Source organism: Tyto alba, unplaced genomic scaffold (assembly GCF_018691265.1).
Source record: "Tyto alba isolate M040663 unplaced genomic scaffold, T.alba_DEE_v4.0 Super-Scaffold_5, whole genome shotgun sequence".
Taxonomy (NCBI): domain Eukaryota; kingdom Metazoa; phylum Chordata; class Aves; order Strigiformes; family Tytonidae; genus Tyto; species Tyto alba.
The window spans coordinates 123587-139573 of record NW_024881326.1 but is presented as its reverse complement, the minus strand read 5'-3'; the positions used below and the strand labels follow the sequence as shown (position 1 = coordinate 139573).

Sequence of the window (15987 nt, the reverse complement as noted above, 5' to 3'; positions counted from 1 at the left end):
CAGCAGCGTGGCCAGCAAGCTGAGGGAGGGCATTCTCGCCCTTTCCTCTGCTCGGGGGAGACCCACTGCCTCCAGCTCTGGGACCTCCAGCACAAGGAGGGCACGGACCTGTTGGAGCAGGTCCTGAGGAGGCCATGGGAATGGTCCGAGGGCTGGGACCCCTCTGCTAGGAGGAAAGGCTGAGGGAGTTGGGGTGGTTCAGCCTGGAAAGGAGAAGGCTCCGGGGAGACCTTATAGCAGTCTTTCAATACGTAAAGAAAGACGGAGAGAGACTTTTGTTACCAGGGCCTGTAGTGACAGGACAAGGGGCGACAGTTTAAACTGAAAGAGGGAAGGGTTAGTCTGGACATAAGGAGGAAATGTCTTGCGATGAGGGTGGTGAGACCCTGGAGCAGGGTGCCCAGAGAAGCTGTCGCTGCCTCCCCATCCCTGGAAGGGTCCAAGGTCAGGTTGGACGGGGCTTTGAGCAACCTCACCTAGGGGAAGATGTCCCTGCCCGTGGCAGGAGGGGTGGACTGGATGGTCTTAGAAGGTCCCTCCCAACCCAAATGCTTCCGTGGTTCTATGGTGCACATGCATGCAGACACTCCCACAAAGGTGTATTTCTATAGGAACATGCTCTGGAATGTGCACATGGAGATCACACACATGTGCACACATAGGGGTGTGCCCCCAAACATGCCACTGGGAGGGATCAAGGGTCTGTCCTTGCTTTGCACCCCATGGTGTACACGTGCCTGAGCCCTGCAGTGTTGGGTACCATGGCCCCTGGCGCCCAGCCCTCACTGGCTGCTGCTCTGGCCCCTCCGTGCTGGCAGCCAGGCCCAGACAAGAGTCTCCATCCTCCCCAGATCACAGCCTACCCCCCTGATGGGCCATGCTCGAGGGCCTGGGGCTCCCTCGTTCACCACATTGTATATGGCTTTGCTCTTTGGGCTGTAATAAGGAGGAGGGCCTGCTGTGGGGTTTGGACCTCCATGTTTTGGGACTCCCTGTTTCCCGCATGGAATAGGGGGCTGGCAGGGTTGGAGCTTGGCTCTCATTGAAGCATCACTACCCACCATGTCCTCATCCTCCCCCAGCTCCTGGTCCCTCAGGACCAAGGGTGTGGTATACAGGGGGATGCACCAGGGATCTGCAAAAGGGAGATATTACAGTGATGGGGAGACAGACAACAGAGCCAGGGCTACCCCAGCATGTCTGGGTCCTCTCCGCACCGATGGGACACTCAGCAGCCCTGCATGTTACAATGAGCCTGCTGGCCTGCAACTACCCTAGGGTCCCACTCAGGGATCCCCAGGACCCCCACCCCACGGCTGCATCCAGTGCAGGCACTGAAGGCCTCTTGTACTCAGCCACCTCACCGTGCCCTGGGTCCACGGTCCTGCCTGGCAGCAGTGGGAGCTGCATGGAGGGGCAAGAGGGTCTTGGACAGGCCATGAGGCACAGACACACGCATGCATTGTCACCCTCCCCATGTGCCTGTGGTGATCCATACACACGGCCCTGCACGAGTGGGACTGTCCATGCACATTCTCACCCACCTGTGCACGCATTCACCCATATGTGCTTATCTGCCTGTGCATTTGCTCACCTGTGTGTGCACACACCTGTGCATGCAGTCACGTGTGCACATCACGCATACGTGGACACATTGACCCATGTGTGTGTTCACCTGCATCTGCAGTCACTTGCTGCTGGTGCTTGTGCTCCCCAGCACGGGGCTGTGCTCCTCCCTGTGCACACACGCACAGTGTGTACTCACCTCTGTGTGCATGTGTGCTCACACGTGTGCGTGTATATTCACCTGTGCATGCGCATGGTCAGCTGTGTGAGCATGTATTCGCCTGTATTTGTGTTCACCCATGCGTGCTCACGTGCACGTGCCTGTATTCCCCCTTGCAGCGTGTGCTCACACTCAGCGTGCTTTCAGCCACCCACCTACATGCTCCCATGTGTGTTCTGTGTGTACCCCGACGTGCACTCACGTGTTCGCGCACACGCAACCCTGTGCACACGCGCTCACCCACACAAGCGTGGGCTCACACGCAAGCATCCTGCCGTGTTTCCGTGCCAACGTGCATGTGCACACGCTCCAACACCTGTGCGCGCACCCACCGCTCCGCGCCCGCCGCCCCAACGTGCGCGTGCCCACGCACACCTGCACTCACGCACCCACGCGTGTGCCGGCGCACGCGCCCGCCGTGCTCACGCGCGCGCTGGCGCCGCCCAGCGGCCGGCGCGGCCCCCGCACGGCGGCTCCCCCCGCCTCTTCCCGCGGCCGTGGGGGTCCCAGGCGTGGGCAGGGGGCTGCGCGGCCCGGGCACGGCGGGGGGTGCCCGGCTGAGACCCGGGGGGAGACATCTGGCCAGCAAGGGGATGGCGGCCGCGCCCCTCTGCGCCAGCCTGCCGTGCTGGGGTGAACCAGGGCACCCCACAGCCAGCTCAGCAGCAGCAGCACTGCACCACCCCCGGGGCGCTGCCTCTTCCGCAGGGCCACCCCCTCCCCAAAAGTTCTGGCAGCGATGCCGTGGCTGCGAGTGCCAGGGACAATGCTACAGCCATCACCCAAGCACTGTGCCTCAAGGGAGAGGTCCAGGCACTACACCCTGCCCGCCCTGACCCGTACCGGCAGCACTGGGCGGAGAGGGCCTCCCCACTCATGCCTGCACCTCAGGTGCCTGCGGAGCCACTGGGGCATTTGGGTCCCAAGAGCTTGCCAGGGCTTGGCTCACCACAGCTGGAGCATCCCTCCCACAGCGGGCACCCACCAGCCCGATGCCGCTGGCTAGGGATGCAGGCACAAACCATGCAAGACACAGCTCCGGCAGTTGTGCAGCTGCTGCTGCTCCTTTAGTGTGAGAAAGGCACAGTGGCACGCAAGGCACAGACACCAGCATGCTCCATGGGTGTGGTGACCTGCTGACAGCTCGAAGGTCACCGGCTGAGGGCTCACTCCCCCCTGTGAGCAGGATGCCCCCTACCTCCCAAGGGTGCATTCTTTGGTCCTAGCAGTGTCCCTGGACAGGCACCGGGGTGGCTGAGGAGGGGGGACATGTGCGGCATGGTATGAGCACTGCCTGCACCCTGGGGCTGGGCTGCACAGCTGTGGCCACCCCCAGAGGGTCTGGGGCCCACCCTGCTTCCCCAAAACACCTCCTCCACACACACCTCGAGTTGCTGCCAGTTGCATGAAACCCCTGTGCAAAATCAGCATCAAGGCACCTGCCCATCCTGTGGGGACAGACGGACAGTGGCAGGGCTGGAGGTGTGACGGAGGATGAAGTCTAAGTGCTATTTGGGGATGCTGCAGCACAGAGGAGGGGGACAGGAACCCCACTTCATCCTTAGCATAGATTTTCCTCCATTAGTCCCTCCCAGTGCAGAGGCAGAGGCTGGAGGCGAGGGCTGGACGAGGCTGGGTGGTCCCTGTGTCCACACCACTGGTGGCAGGAGCTAGCCACAGCCCCCAGTCTACTGCTCCCAGCACCCCATCCCCTGGCAGAGCACCATCCCAGGGGCACCCACTGCAGTGTCCCCCAGGAGAGGAGTGCATAGCACCCACCAGCAACCACCTCGGCCCCTCATGGCGCCTTGGGCTGGCAGGGAGCGGGTTAAGGACCTGTTGGCCAGGGCTATTGTTTCAGACACAATGGAGAGGAAGAGGATGCCGGAGGCCGAAATTCCTCCAGCTCCCACCGGACAGATGGACAGAGCTGGACAAACAGACTTGACGGGGCAAGGATGGTTTAACCCTTCCAGGTGCTGTGTGGGAATGCCCCAGGGCAGCCAAGGGGGTATTCAAGGCACGCTGTGCAGCACCAGCTGCAGGACAGGCACTGGTATCCAGGACAAGGTGGAGGGACCCGAGGGTGGGATCCATTCATCTATTCCTGCTGGGCCACAGGGTGCTGGGTGGCCACAGAGCCCAGTGCAGCTCTGTGGCATGAACCCCCCTGCCAGGGCCTGGACTGGCACCCCCTCCCCTGCTCGGTAAACCAGAAAAATAAATAAAAGGCAGGGGCTGGACAGACAGAGAGACGCACCGAGTCCCCAAGGGGCCAGATCCACTTTGGCAGCAAGCTGGGGCCATGACCAGGGTCCTTGGGGGAGGCTGGGCAGGGGGCTAGCAGCCCTTGGGGGCTTGGCCAAGGCTCTCACGCAGGCACCGGATCTGCTCCTGGCCCAGCTTGATCTTCTCCTCTAGCTCCCGCTGCTCGGCAATGAGGGCCGACTTCATCTTGACGAAGTGCTGGTAGTCCTGGAGGTGCTCGGCAGGCAGGTACCGTGCCACCATGGCACCCACCGCCTCCTCCCGCCGCCCCACATGCTCCTTCAGTTCCTTGGCGTCCTCCAGCTGCGCCACCAGCAGCCGCTGCTTCTCCCGCAGGGCCACCTGTGGGTGAGACAGACAGCATTGGCAGGGGGTCCTGCGCCCCAATGCCCCACAGGTGCTCCCCTGCCCCGTGCCCACCTTGTCCTCAGCAGGAGCGTGCGGCCCCAGGCTGCCCAAGGCGGTCTCCACCCTGGCCAGGCGCCCCGAGAGCGAGAGCAAGAGGTTGACCACCTTGTCCAGGTCGCCCACGAAGAGGCGGTACTTGTCGAACTCTCCCGGGGTGCAGAGGGCTTGCAGGCGGGCAGCCACGTCCTCGCCCAGTGCCCCGTTGGCACTGATGTCCTCCTGCAGCCCCCGCTGCGCCTCCCGCAGCACCGCCAGCTTGCGGCTCAGGCTCTCAATCAGCTGCAGCTGCGAGGGAAGGGATCTGACTGGGGCCACCCCCTGTGGGGACCATGGGACTGGCACACAGGTGCAGGGGTGCCGCGCTGCACTGGGCTCCACAGACTGCCAGCATCTGGCAGTGCCCCTGGTGCCCATGTGCTACTGGCAATGTCCCCGGTCCCTGCGAGCATCCGGCAATGTCCCACGCCCCGTGAGCATATAGCAATGCCCCCAGTTCCTTCAAGCACTCAGCAACGTCCCCAGTCCGTGTGAGCATTCAGGAACATCCCAATCCCTGCAAACACTGAGCAATGCCCCTGGCCCCCACAAGCATCTGACAACGGCCATGGCTCCCACAAGCATTCAGAGACACTCCCAAGGCCCCACAAGCACCCAACATGCCCCTGGTCCTCACAGGTACCTGGCAATGTCCCAGCCTCTGTGAGCATCCAGCAGTATCCCTGGTCCCCGAGACCATCTAGCAATGCCTCCGGTCCCCATGAGCACCCAGCGATGCCCCTAGTTCCCACGAATAACCAGTGATACCCCAGTCCACGTGAGCATCCAGCAATGCCCCCGGACCCCATGAACAGACACCTGGCGATGGCAGCAGGGAACCCCAAAGGCATCGTCCCCGGAAGTGCCCACTTTACCTTCTTTTCCACCAGCTCGTGGTCCACCTCCTCCTCCTCATCCTCCGAGCTCCCCTCCACCACCTCCGGCAGCTCCTTCACCTTGCCAAGCAGCTCAGCTTTGCCCACTACCGCACTGTAATATGCTGGGTAGGAGGTGGAGCTGGCAGTGCTCCCGGGGGGCGGTGAGATGGGCTCGAAGCCCTGCCTGTATGGACAGAGGCTCAGCACCAAGGGCGGCAAGGTGCAGCCTGTCCTCTGCACGGTGCCCAGTGCCATGCCAGCCCTACCTGTCCTGCGCCAGGGCATCCACGTGCCAGTCCTGCTGGAAACACTCCCGCCAGGCCTGCTGTTCCCCTGCCACCAGTAGCTCGCCCATCACCTTGGTGGTGGTGCACAGTGGGGCCGTGGGGGCCAGGATGCTGGCCAGGGAGTGGTCCCTGCCCACCACATCCCACAGCAGCTCATCTGAGTCCATGCGGCGGGGCTGGGGCCGGCGCCCCTGGCAGCTCGCCCCCTCCGCTGCTCCAGGGTTGGGCTTGGGTGCCTCTGGGGTGGCAGGGCGGGGGCCACCATGCAGGGGCAGAGAGCACTCACCCACCCTGCGGGGGCTGGCCCAGCCCCGCTCTTGGTTCCGGCAGAGCCTTTGGGCCTGCTCCTCCATCTCCCAGGGGTGCTTCACCTTCAGCCACTCCTCCCCGGCACCCGTCGCCCTGCCGACACCCACCCAGGGCACCCATGTCAACTCCTTTGCCCACCCGTGGGGGATGAGGACATGCAGGGCTGTGCCCAGCCCAGGGAAGAAGGTCAGGGACACCCCCTACCCCAAGAAAACCCCACAGCCCACCCCAAGGGGCGGATTAAGAAGCACTGACACAGGGTTCAAAGGGCCACATGGCCCCAGATGCCACCCCATGCCCAGGCTGTGCCCACAGCCCCACTCCCACCCCCATGCCGCAGCAGCACTTGCCTGCAAATCTCAGCACTGCCAGCATCGGGCTCAGGCGTCCCGCGGAGCAATCTGGGAGGCTCAGGTCGGGGCCAGGCACCTGGCGGGGCAGGTGGGCGAGCGGCATGCCCCCGGGACCGGCCCCCCTGCTCCCCAGTGAGGCTCTGCGACCGCTCGCGCACAGCCTCAGCAATGCTGCGGGTTGGCACCAGAGCAGCAGTGAAGGCAGAGCCATGCCCGGAACCATCCGGCAGGCGCTGGGATGTCCGGCGTTGCCTGTACTTCTCCCAGTTGGGGGGAGGTGGGCGGGGAGGTGGGGGGCCCTTCTTTTGGGGGATGCCGGGGGGGTCCAGCTTGGCACGGAGAAGGTCCCTCCGGTCGTGGCCCCGGGGGCTGGCAGGCTCCAGGTTGAGTTGGCTCTCAGAGAAGGCTCTGCCCCGCAGCGGGCGATGCAGGGGATCCGGGGGGCTCTCAGGGGGGTGGGCAAGGCGGTCACCATCCCATGAGAGGTTGTGCGTGGACGTAGCCCGGTAGCAGGACGGCCACTCTGGCTCGGCACTCTCAAAGCAGGGGTGGAAAGGGCTGAGCCTTGGGAAGCCCAGCTGGTAGTGGGAGAGCTCGCTGGGGAGAGAAGGGGGCACCCATTCCCCCCCATACAGTCAGTCCCTGGCAGCTCATGCACACCCCTACCTCAGTTTCCCCAGCTGGAGTCACCCAGCCCCGCTGGTGGTGGAAGCCTGGACTCTCCCAGTTTCCCCATGCTGGGTACAGCTCCCCCAGAGATGCCCCCAACTCTGTGGGGATAGGTAGGGAAGGACCCCCCTGTGCCATGGGCATTTCCTTACACCCTCAGGCCCTCCTTGGCCAAGGTGGCACAACATGCCCCGGCTTCACAGGGCACAGTGCGGCTGTGGCATTAAGAGAGGTGTCCTGCACATCACCAACTAAAATCACAGCAGTCCCCATGCCTCACTGGCAGAGGTCCCCACCGAGTGGCATGCACATCCCAGCACCTGGCACGGGCTCACCTGATGGACTGGCTGGCTTTCCTAGTTATCGCCGGCGGTTCCCACTCATCCGGAGGAAATTCCTGCATGGGGAGAGTGTGAAAGCAGGGTCAGCATCCTTGCTCCCCAGCACTCCCCTCCCCATCCCTGTCCAGGTACAGTAGGCATGCAGGTCTGCAGGGCACCCTGTGGGCACAGGACCCCCCAACCCAACCCGGGGTCGTGCTCCGGGAGTGCAGGGTGGTATCAGTGCTGCTCTCCAGCACAGTCCCAGGGGGCTCACTCACCGGGGTGAAAGTTCTCCGGGGGGGCCAGGCATCACTCTCCTCCCGTCCAGGGCGGGGGGCTGGGCAGTAGCAGTCGGGGCAGCGTGCCCAGGGCTGGGGGTGGCAGTGGCAGGCATGGCCACGGGGCAGCGGTGGGGGGCACAGGTCCCCCCCACAACAACGGCAGGACTCAGGGCGCAGGGGAACGCCGTAGGGGTAGGAGAAGCCCCGCAGGTACTCCAGCTCCCCTGGCCTCCCCAGAGGCTTGTAGCAGGGGGGCTGCTCCCGGCAGCACTCTGCATAGGGGCCAGCAGAGCCAGGGCGGCTTGGTGAGGGGGGGCTGTAGGGCTGGTCCATGGAGAGGCGGCGGGTGTCCCGGCACTCGGAGCCAGGGGGCTGGAAGGCACCGGGATCACCCGTCAGGGGCTTGCTGTGTCGGAGTGGCGCCGGCCGGCTGCTCTCCTCGAAGAACCGACGGCGATCGGCGAAGGGCAATAGGACGGCCTCATCGCTGCCCCGTGGCGGGGAGCTGGGGGCCGCCGGCCCGTGGCTGTAGCCCTCCTGCTTGCCAGGGCTGGCTGAGCTCTTTGGCTGCAGCTTGCGCTCCGGGGACCAGCGCCAGTGTCCCCGGCCCATTGGCACCGCCCGCTCAGGGGACAGGGGCCCTTTGGGGACCGGCAGCAGGTCAGGGGTGGGGATGTCCTGGTCCCCCGAGTGGCCAGGGTTCCTGCCGTCCTCACTCTGAGCGGGGCTGAGACACTTGGCTGGGGCGTGAGGTCCCTCCGCCGGCACACTGCCCTCGGGGGGCTCCTCCGCCTCCTCCACCGGCTCTTCACCAGGTGGTGGGGCACCTGGACCCCGGCTCTTCTGCAGCTGGGCCTTGCGCCGCTGGATCTCATTGCGCAAACTGGTGGCGAAGCGGTCGCTGCGGCGGCGCATCTGAGCGGAGCGGTGTGGAGGACCCCCAGCCCGCCGCCCCCCCGCTCGGCTCTCCTCCTCCGCTGGCCCCTCGGTGCCGCGCGCTGGGCTGGCTCCCTGCCCATCCTGCCCGCAGGCTCGCTGCAGCTCAGGGCAGCAGCGGCACGGCGGCAGGCGGCAGCATGTCTCTGGGCAGAGCGGGGGGTCCTGGGCGGCCGCTGCGGCCCCTGGCCGGCTGTCCTCGGGGTGCAGTGGGGATAGGGTCCAGCGGTGCCCATCGGGGGCTGGTGAGGCTCGCCCACTGCCAGCGCCCACCTGGAGGGAACGGAGCTGGGAGGCCAGCAGCTGCTCGGGAGCACTGTGCCGGTGCAGTGCGTGGCCCTTGAGGGGGGACAGCAATGGGCTGTCACCTGCTGCCACAGCATCCGGTGCTCGGTGCAGGCTGCCATCTGGGTACAGCCGGCTGCCAGGGTCCACGTTCTCCCCCAGGAGCGGCTCAGCTGGGCACCGGTCTGGGTGGGAGCTCAGCATGTAATACTGGTCAGCAGAGAGACGGTCCTTCGCGGAGGATGGCGCCAGTGTCCTCCCACCTGCAGCCTCCACCTCCCCATCCCGCTGGCAGAGGAAGGTGTCAGAGATCCACCGGCCCTTGGCGTGCAGCATGTCTGCTGACACCGATGCCCGGTGCCTGTCCCCTCTGCTGGCTGGGGCTGCCCGCAGGCTGTCCCTCCTGACAGGGGGCTGGGGGGGCATGGGCGCCCGCCAGGCCTCGGGGTGCCGGCTGGCAGGTGGCTCAGCCCCCGTGGTCAGGTAGCGCCCGTCAGAGGGCTTGCAGGGGCCTTGGAGGCCAGGGTCGACAGAGGCGGCTTCCTCAGGGCGGAGGGAGAGGGCGCAGTCGGAGGCGATGGAGCTGGCAGAGAAGGAGCTGTAGGCCGAGTCCCGCTTGCTGTGGTACATGCCCTGGTCAACGGGTGAGGGGTCCCCTTCATAGTAGGCCTGGCCGGGCTGGTCCAGGCTCTCCATGCTCCCGATGGAGCTGCTCCGGTCAGTGCTGCAGTGCCGGGACAGCGGGTTCCACTGCAGGGACAGCTCACTGCCGCCCGACCCCACGCCAGCGTTAGGGGCACCTGCCATCCCCCATCCAGCTCCCCTCCAGCCCCTCTGATGGGCACGAGATCCCAGGGAGCCGACACCCCACCACCACGTACACGCCACCCAGGAGAGGGGGGCACAGTCTGGCACAGCCCCAACCTGCCCTTCAGCCCCAGGTCTGGGGGCAGCACCGAGGTTGCCCTGGTGCTGGCAGGGGGAGCAGACACACGGACAGAGGGCACGCGTGGCTCTGGCCACTTGGGACCTGCCTGCTCTGGTGGGGGGGGCACCGGGACTCAGCAGCTCCTGGATGGCTCCGGCGGAGCCACCGCCCCTTCCTGCCGGGAGCCAGCGAGTAAACAGGCAGGGGAAAGGGCAGCGCAGCGGCAGGATGCGGGGGGATGCCCGACAGCAGCGTGGGGCAAGCAAGCAAGCACCCACCTCATACTCCCCCTGCCCCGACCCAAGTGGGTGCCCCATCCACCCCCTCCCCTTGTGCTGTCCCATGGGTCCCCCGGCGGGTGGGTCAGGGGTCTCACCTGACATCACACCCCGAGGGCCAGGAAAGGCTGAAGGCATCAGCGGGGCAGTGCATGGCAGGGGCGTCGGGGCGGCTTTCGGCAAGCTTGGCCACATGCCAGGAATGGGGCCGGAGGACGGGCACGTTCCTCCTGCCAAGAGCAACAGCAGGAGAGGACAAGAATGGGGAGGAAGCCAGGCTGAGGAACCGGGGCTGAAGTCACTTCCTACAAGGCTTCCTGTCCCCCCTAGGCCCGTGCCTGCCCGAGGGGGATGGCGGCAAGGAGGGTCCAGTCCTGACAGCACCCATTGCTGGGCAGGGGGATCCCATGGTTCCCCACTGCTGCCAGGGCTCCCCTGCCTGCAGCATCAACAGGGGGCCAAGGACCTGGCCCCAGTGCAGTCCACGGGTAACGCCCCGGCAAGGCGAGGGTCCCTGCTGGGACTGAACCAGCTTCACATGCACCCCAAGGGACCCCAGGGCCACATCTGTGTCCCTACCACAAGCCTGACCTTCTCCCCTTGTTCCTCGTTCCCTCAACATCTGCAGCAAGTGCCGGCCACCTCCTGTCCCCAGGGCGGGGTCCTGTGACAGGCCCCGTCCCACCCCTGTGCCAGGCAGCTATGGAGGTCTCCAGTCCCCCCAGCACACACAGACAGCGATGTCCAGTGCCACCACACAGACACGTGGGCAGATGCCACCCCTGGTACCCCCCCCAAATACCCAGTGATGCCCCAGTATCCACTGGGTGGGCAGAGAGGGTGGCAGGGACAAGCTGTGGGGTCAGCACAAGGGTCCCTCCCCTCCCAGAGCCCCTAGACTCACCATGGATGACGCTGAGCCCCAGCACAGGCCCGTGGCACCCCTTTCCCTGTGGGCAGTGCCCTGTACCGCCCCAGCCCCTGGGTGCCGCTGGAGCTGGAGCCCGGTCGGGATGCAGCCAGGGAGTGGATGTGGATTAGGTGGGGGCTGGGGGGGGACTGCAGGGCCTGGTCCTGCCTCTCCTTCCTTTCCCAGGCAAACGGCAAGCAGGCAGGCAGGAAGGGAGAGGAGCGGCTACGCTCCAGGATACCGCCCAGCAAGAGGGTGGCGAGCCCGCCACACTGCTCCAGCTCTGCTGGCAGCACACCCGGCTGGGGAACCCTCATCCACCATGGGGTGCTGGCAGCCACGGTGTGGCTGAACCCACCCTATTCCAACACAGGGCACCTCCAGGGTGGAGACGAGCACTGCTAGGCGCCTGTGCCAGGCTCCCGCTAGTCCCCCGGGCAGGTGATGACCCCCCAGCCTTGGTGCCACCACCTCCCCCTTGACCCCCAGCGCTGCCAACCTGCGGACGATCATCTTCAGGGTGCGGTAGGAGCCCTTGATGAGGATCAGAGCCTCCTGGCGGGACCCGTACAGCGGTGTTCCGCTGATGTTCACCAGCTCGTCGCCTGGCTGCAGCCGGCGTGACAGCGCGGCCTTGCCCCCGTCCTCCACCTGGGCGACAGAGAGTGGTTTTCAGGGTGGCAGAGCCCCCCAGAACACGCCAGGGGATGTGCTGCTGCAGCCAGGCACCAGGGGAGAAAGAGGCTTCAGAAAGGGGGTGCCGGCGCCCTGGGCACCATGGAGGGATCTGCAGTTCTGAGCTCCCCCTCTGCCCCGGTCACATGAATTTCTGAGCAAGGAAAGGGCATCAGAGAGGGGGGAGAAGAAAAATGTCCCGTCCTAGCAGAATCCCCCGCAGGCGCAGGCAGCACAAGGGCCCTTTGTCCAGCATGGATGCCAGCCCCCCGCTGCTGCTCCCAGCCTGTCGGGCCTGTCTGGGCACCGGTGGTTCTTTCAGTGCCCAAAGGATGCCATCACACCATGTGCACCCAGGGGAGCCAACGGCAGGGAAAGCACCAAGCTGTGCCCAGCCCTGGCACGGGCCTACCCCACCCTGGCACCCATGGCCGAAATGAGCCTGGTACCCCATACAACCATGGTTTGGAGGACACAGGGCCGTGGTGCCGCCGGCATGGTGGGGCCCCAGCCCGTTCCCTCTGCCCAGGCAGGTAGGTGCAGCATGGGCAGACCTGAGATGAGCAGTGCCCAGCTGGGGCAGGCAGAGCCCTGGTGCTGGCACTGATTCTGCCCATCCTGCCACTCGCAGTGGCCGGGGATCACCATGCCCAGCCCCTCACACTGCAGGGCTGGCAAGCTAGCCTGGCTCCTGGGCTGAGTGGTAGCAGTGGCAAGGGGCTTGCAGGCATGTGGGGCAGCACCTGGGTGACCTGTGCCCCCAGGCCCTGACCTGGCTGGACCCTACAGATGCCCACAGGGTGACAGACAGAGCTGGCCTGGCCCCGTGCTGGAGCTCCTGCACCCACCCTGTCCATGGGCTCCTCACCCTGCCTGACTGCTCCTGGCCTGGCAGAGAAACAAGCTCTGCCCATGGTGCCCACAGTGTCATCTCCACAGCCCAGCCTGTGCGGCTGCCAGGCTCCAGGGTCAGGAGTCCCCCACGGCTCCCTAGCAGGCCAGCCACCACACACGTGCTCCTGGGCACCCCTTCCCAGCCCTGGTGCTGAGCACAGATCAGGGGGCATCTCACTGCCCGTGGGCAACATGGCACCTGGAGAATGAGGCAGGGCAGCCAGGCCTCCCGCCCAGCCTGCCACTGCCCCATGGCTTTGCCTGGCATGGCTGTACCCAGCGCCCCACAGCTCTCCCACTTTTTCAGACTGGGGTATTGCAATGCCATGCCCAGGCTGGGCACAACCCAGTGCGCCTGCTTGTGCAAGCAAGCTGCCCTCCCAACCCCGGAGTCAGCCATGGGGCTGCCTTCCCGGCACAGGCCCCAGCTGCCTGCAAGGGCTTCCAGTCCCACCATGCACCCACTGAAGCAGCCACGTTTAACCCCTGCCACACTGCTGCCCACCACTGAGCAGCTCCATCAGAGCAGGCAGGCAGGGCAGGGTGCAGCTTCGTTCCAGTCCTCTGCCCCGCCATGTGCCCACCCCAGCCTGCCTACCATGGCCATGGGGCTGAGTCAGCGGTGATGAGTTCCCCCCACCCCCCCCTCCCCTCGCCCCCGGTGCAGGACACCGCCAGGGCTGCATCCGTGTCTGGGCCACCACGTGTGCCGGGATGGACAGGGCTCAGCCCTGGCAGCACTCACCAGGAGCTAAATCGGGCACAAACAGCCCCTTGTTCTTCCTTCGCCCCCAGTGAACGCAGAACTGGCATGCCAAACCCTGCTGCCTGCTGCCCTGTCACACCAGGCGAGCACTAGGCACTTCCTTGACACCACCCCTGGTGTTCACTCTGAGTCCTAATGGTGGGCACCAGCTGGCTCACAGGCCTATCTGCCTGTTCCAAGACAGACTTGTCTTAGGAGTCACAGCCACTCTGGTGCCTGAGCTGTGCCCACTGTGCCCCACACAGACCTCCCTCCTTGGCCCCAACGTGCCCAGAGGTGCTTGTGCTAGGGGGTGCTCAGCAGCCCCATGGCGAGCCCAGAGCCCACGCCAGCCCTGCCGTGGGACTCCCGCCACAGGAAGAGAACCCACCCGGAGCGGGCTCGGAAGCCAGACTGTCTCACCGAGCGCTGGGACCCCCTTCCCCTTTCCGGGGCGGGGCCCGGGCCCCCCCCTCGCCGCAGCCGGGGGCTGCCCCCTCCCCGCCCGGGCCGGCACGCACACACCTCGGCCGACCTCGGCGGCGGCGCGGGCGCCCCGGGGGACCCTCCCCTGAATGCACAGAGCGCTGGAACAAGCCCCCTTTGTCTGCAGAGCACACGCGGCGGCGGCGGCCCGGCCGGGGGAGCGCGGGGGCCGGCACCCCCGGCCCGCAAGGAAACACCCCCCCCCCAACCATTCTGGGCAGCGGTGGGGAACATCCCATGTCTCTCCCCATCCACTCCTCCACCAGCCGGCAGACCCACTGGGACCCACCGCCCCGAAGCCCGGCAGCAAACCGGGGGGCGGGCAGCGCCCACCCCCAGCCCCCGCCCGCCGGCGGTGCCACCCCAGGGCGCAGGGCAGGGACTGGAGCCACTTTTCCAGCTCCCCCAGCCAGACCACGCTACCCGCGTCCCGGCGCAGACCGTGGAGGGCCCCGGTGGGGCAGCCAGCCCGGCTCGGGGCAGGGAGGCAGCCCCGGCGCCGTGGCACGGCCCGGCCCGTCAGTACCTTGGCCCCGGCGGGACGGTGGCACCGGGTGGGCAGGCAGTCAGACCGCCCGGCGGCAGGGGCTCGGCCGGGCTCCGCGGGGGGGACAGGGTGCTGGGGCACGCCCGGCCGCTGCCCGGCTCCCCGCGGGTTTCGCAGGAGAGCGATGCCCTGGCGGGGCCGCGGGAGTTGGTGACCCCCTGCGTGGCGGGACGTCGCAGTAGTGGGGCCCCACCCTCGCCCTCCCCGCTCCCGGCTGCGGAAGGGACCCGGGCGGCCGAGCCCCGCGCCTCCCCCACTCGGCACCGCACCCCGAGCCCAGCCCCCTGTCCCGGGCACGGCCCTGCCCAAGCGTCTCGGCGGGGACGGGACGGGACGAGGCGGACTCTGGTCCCCCCCTACCACGGCCCCCCAAGGTCCCCACAAGAGCCCAGTCCCGGGATGCCCGTGGGCGCGGCACCCACGGCTGGGCATACGAAGGGGGAGGCTGTTCCCTCCCGCTGCGTCCCGCGGGACGGGACCGGGAGGGACGTGGAGGGGGACGCGGGAGCCGCCCCCGCCGCCAGCCCAACGGATGTGCCGGAGGAATTTCTTCCTGCCGCCGGGCCTGGGCTGTCCCTCCGCCCCCCCCGGCCCTCACGGCCCCCGCTCCCACTCCCCCTCGCGGCTCGGGGTGGCGGGTCGCGGAGGGACGTGGGCGCGGGCGGCCGCCACAGCCCCGCCCCGCCGGGACACGCGACTCCACGGCCGGGGCCGCCCGCGCCCCCAGCGCCGCCGCGCACCGACGGAGGCCCCTCGCGGGGGGATGCCGCGGACCCCACGCGGGACCACGTCCTGCAGCGCCTACCTTGGAGACGATGAGGGGCTCGCCGTGCTCCAGCCCGCCGCGCAGCGTGAAGCCCCAGGGCGCGCCCCCCTGCAGCTGCACATGCACGTACTGGGGGGCGCCGGGCCGGCCCTCGGCCCGTTCCATGGCCGCTACCGCCCCATCCCGGCCCGGCCCGGCCCGGCCCGGCCCCGCGGAGGAAATGACACTCCCGCCCGCCCGGGCCGAGCGGCGCAGAGCCCAGCGGCAGGGCGGGGCCGGCCCGGCACCGGGGCTGCTCCGCCGCCGCCAATGAGGCGCGGGGGGACGGCGGCGGTCGGCTGTGCACGGCTCGGCTCGGCTCGGCACGACGTAGCATGGCACGGCTCGGCTCAGCCTAGAACAGCACGGCACAGCTCGGTTTGGCGCAGTTCAGCTTGGCTTGCCTAGGCGCAGGATGGCTCGGCTCAGCATGGCATGGCACGGCTCAGCTTGGCATGGCTCAGCACAGGAACAGCACAGCCTGGCTTGGCACGGCGCGGCTCAGCCCAGTTCGGCACAGCCACGGCACAGCTCAGCTCAGCACGGCATGGCGCAGCTCAAGCACAGCTCATGGCACAGCTTGGCACGGGTCCGCTCGTGGCATGGCTCAGCACACAATGGCACAGCACAGCACCATGCTCCTCAGCTCAGCTTGGCTTGACATGGCATGGCTTGGCCCAGGGACCTGCACTGAGATGCTTGGCTCAGCTTGGCATGGCCCAGCCAGCATGGTTCAACTCAGTCTGGCTCATCCCAGCATGACACAACACGGAGGGCTGGCACAGTTCAGTTTAGCCCAGCCCAGCCCAGCTCAGCTCAACACATTTTGACTCACCTCGGCATGGGGTAGCAAGGGGGTCAGCACACATCGGCTGGCCCAGCATAGCTTGGCCCAGCATG

General features: G+C 67.0%; 1 protein-coding gene across 9 annotated transcripts; it reads right to left on the bottom strand.

Annotated features, from left to right (window-relative positions):
• Positions 1 to 2826: 2826 nt before the first annotated feature.
• On the bottom strand, positions 2827 to 15257 carry SHROOM4 (shroom family member 4). 9 transcript variants are annotated; one of them, XM_042807439.1, is made up of 10 exons: positions 15088 to 15257; positions 11435 to 11586; positions 10124 to 10255; positions 7596 to 9585; positions 7330 to 7391; positions 6323 to 6922; positions 5643 to 6065; positions 5374 to 5560; positions 4475 to 4780; positions 2827 to 4396 (listed from the first exon to the last, which is right to left on the bottom strand). In XM_042807439.1, exons 1-10 carry the CDS (start codon positions 15211 to 15213, stop codon positions 4127 to 4129), a joined length of 4248 nt encoding a protein of 1415 aa, XP_042663373.1. In that variant the 5' UTR covers positions 15214 to 15257; the 3' UTR covers positions 2827 to 4126. The 9 variants fall into 9 exon arrangements, with proteins under 9 accessions (XP_042663373.1, XP_042663379.1, XP_042663374.1 ...); XM_042807445.1 differs by having other exon boundaries at positions 4475 to 4747; XM_042807440.1 differs by having other exon boundaries at positions 7596 to 9543.
• Positions 15258 to 15987: the final 730 nt, after the last annotated feature.

Coding starts and splice junctions, on each gene's coding strand:
- SHROOM4 (XM_042807436.1), bottom strand. CDS start 11,252: ATGAGGGTTCCCCAGCCGGGTGTGCTGCCAGCAGAGCTGGAGCAGTGT. Junction 9,586..10,123: donor CCCTCGGGGTGTGATGTCAG/GTGAGACCCCTG, acceptor GTCGGGCGGCAG/TGAGCTGTCCCTGCAGTGGA. Junction 4,781..5,373: donor ACGAGCTGGTGGAAAAGAAG/GTAAAGTGGGCA, acceptor TGGTCCCCACAG/GGGGTGGCCCCAGTCAGATC.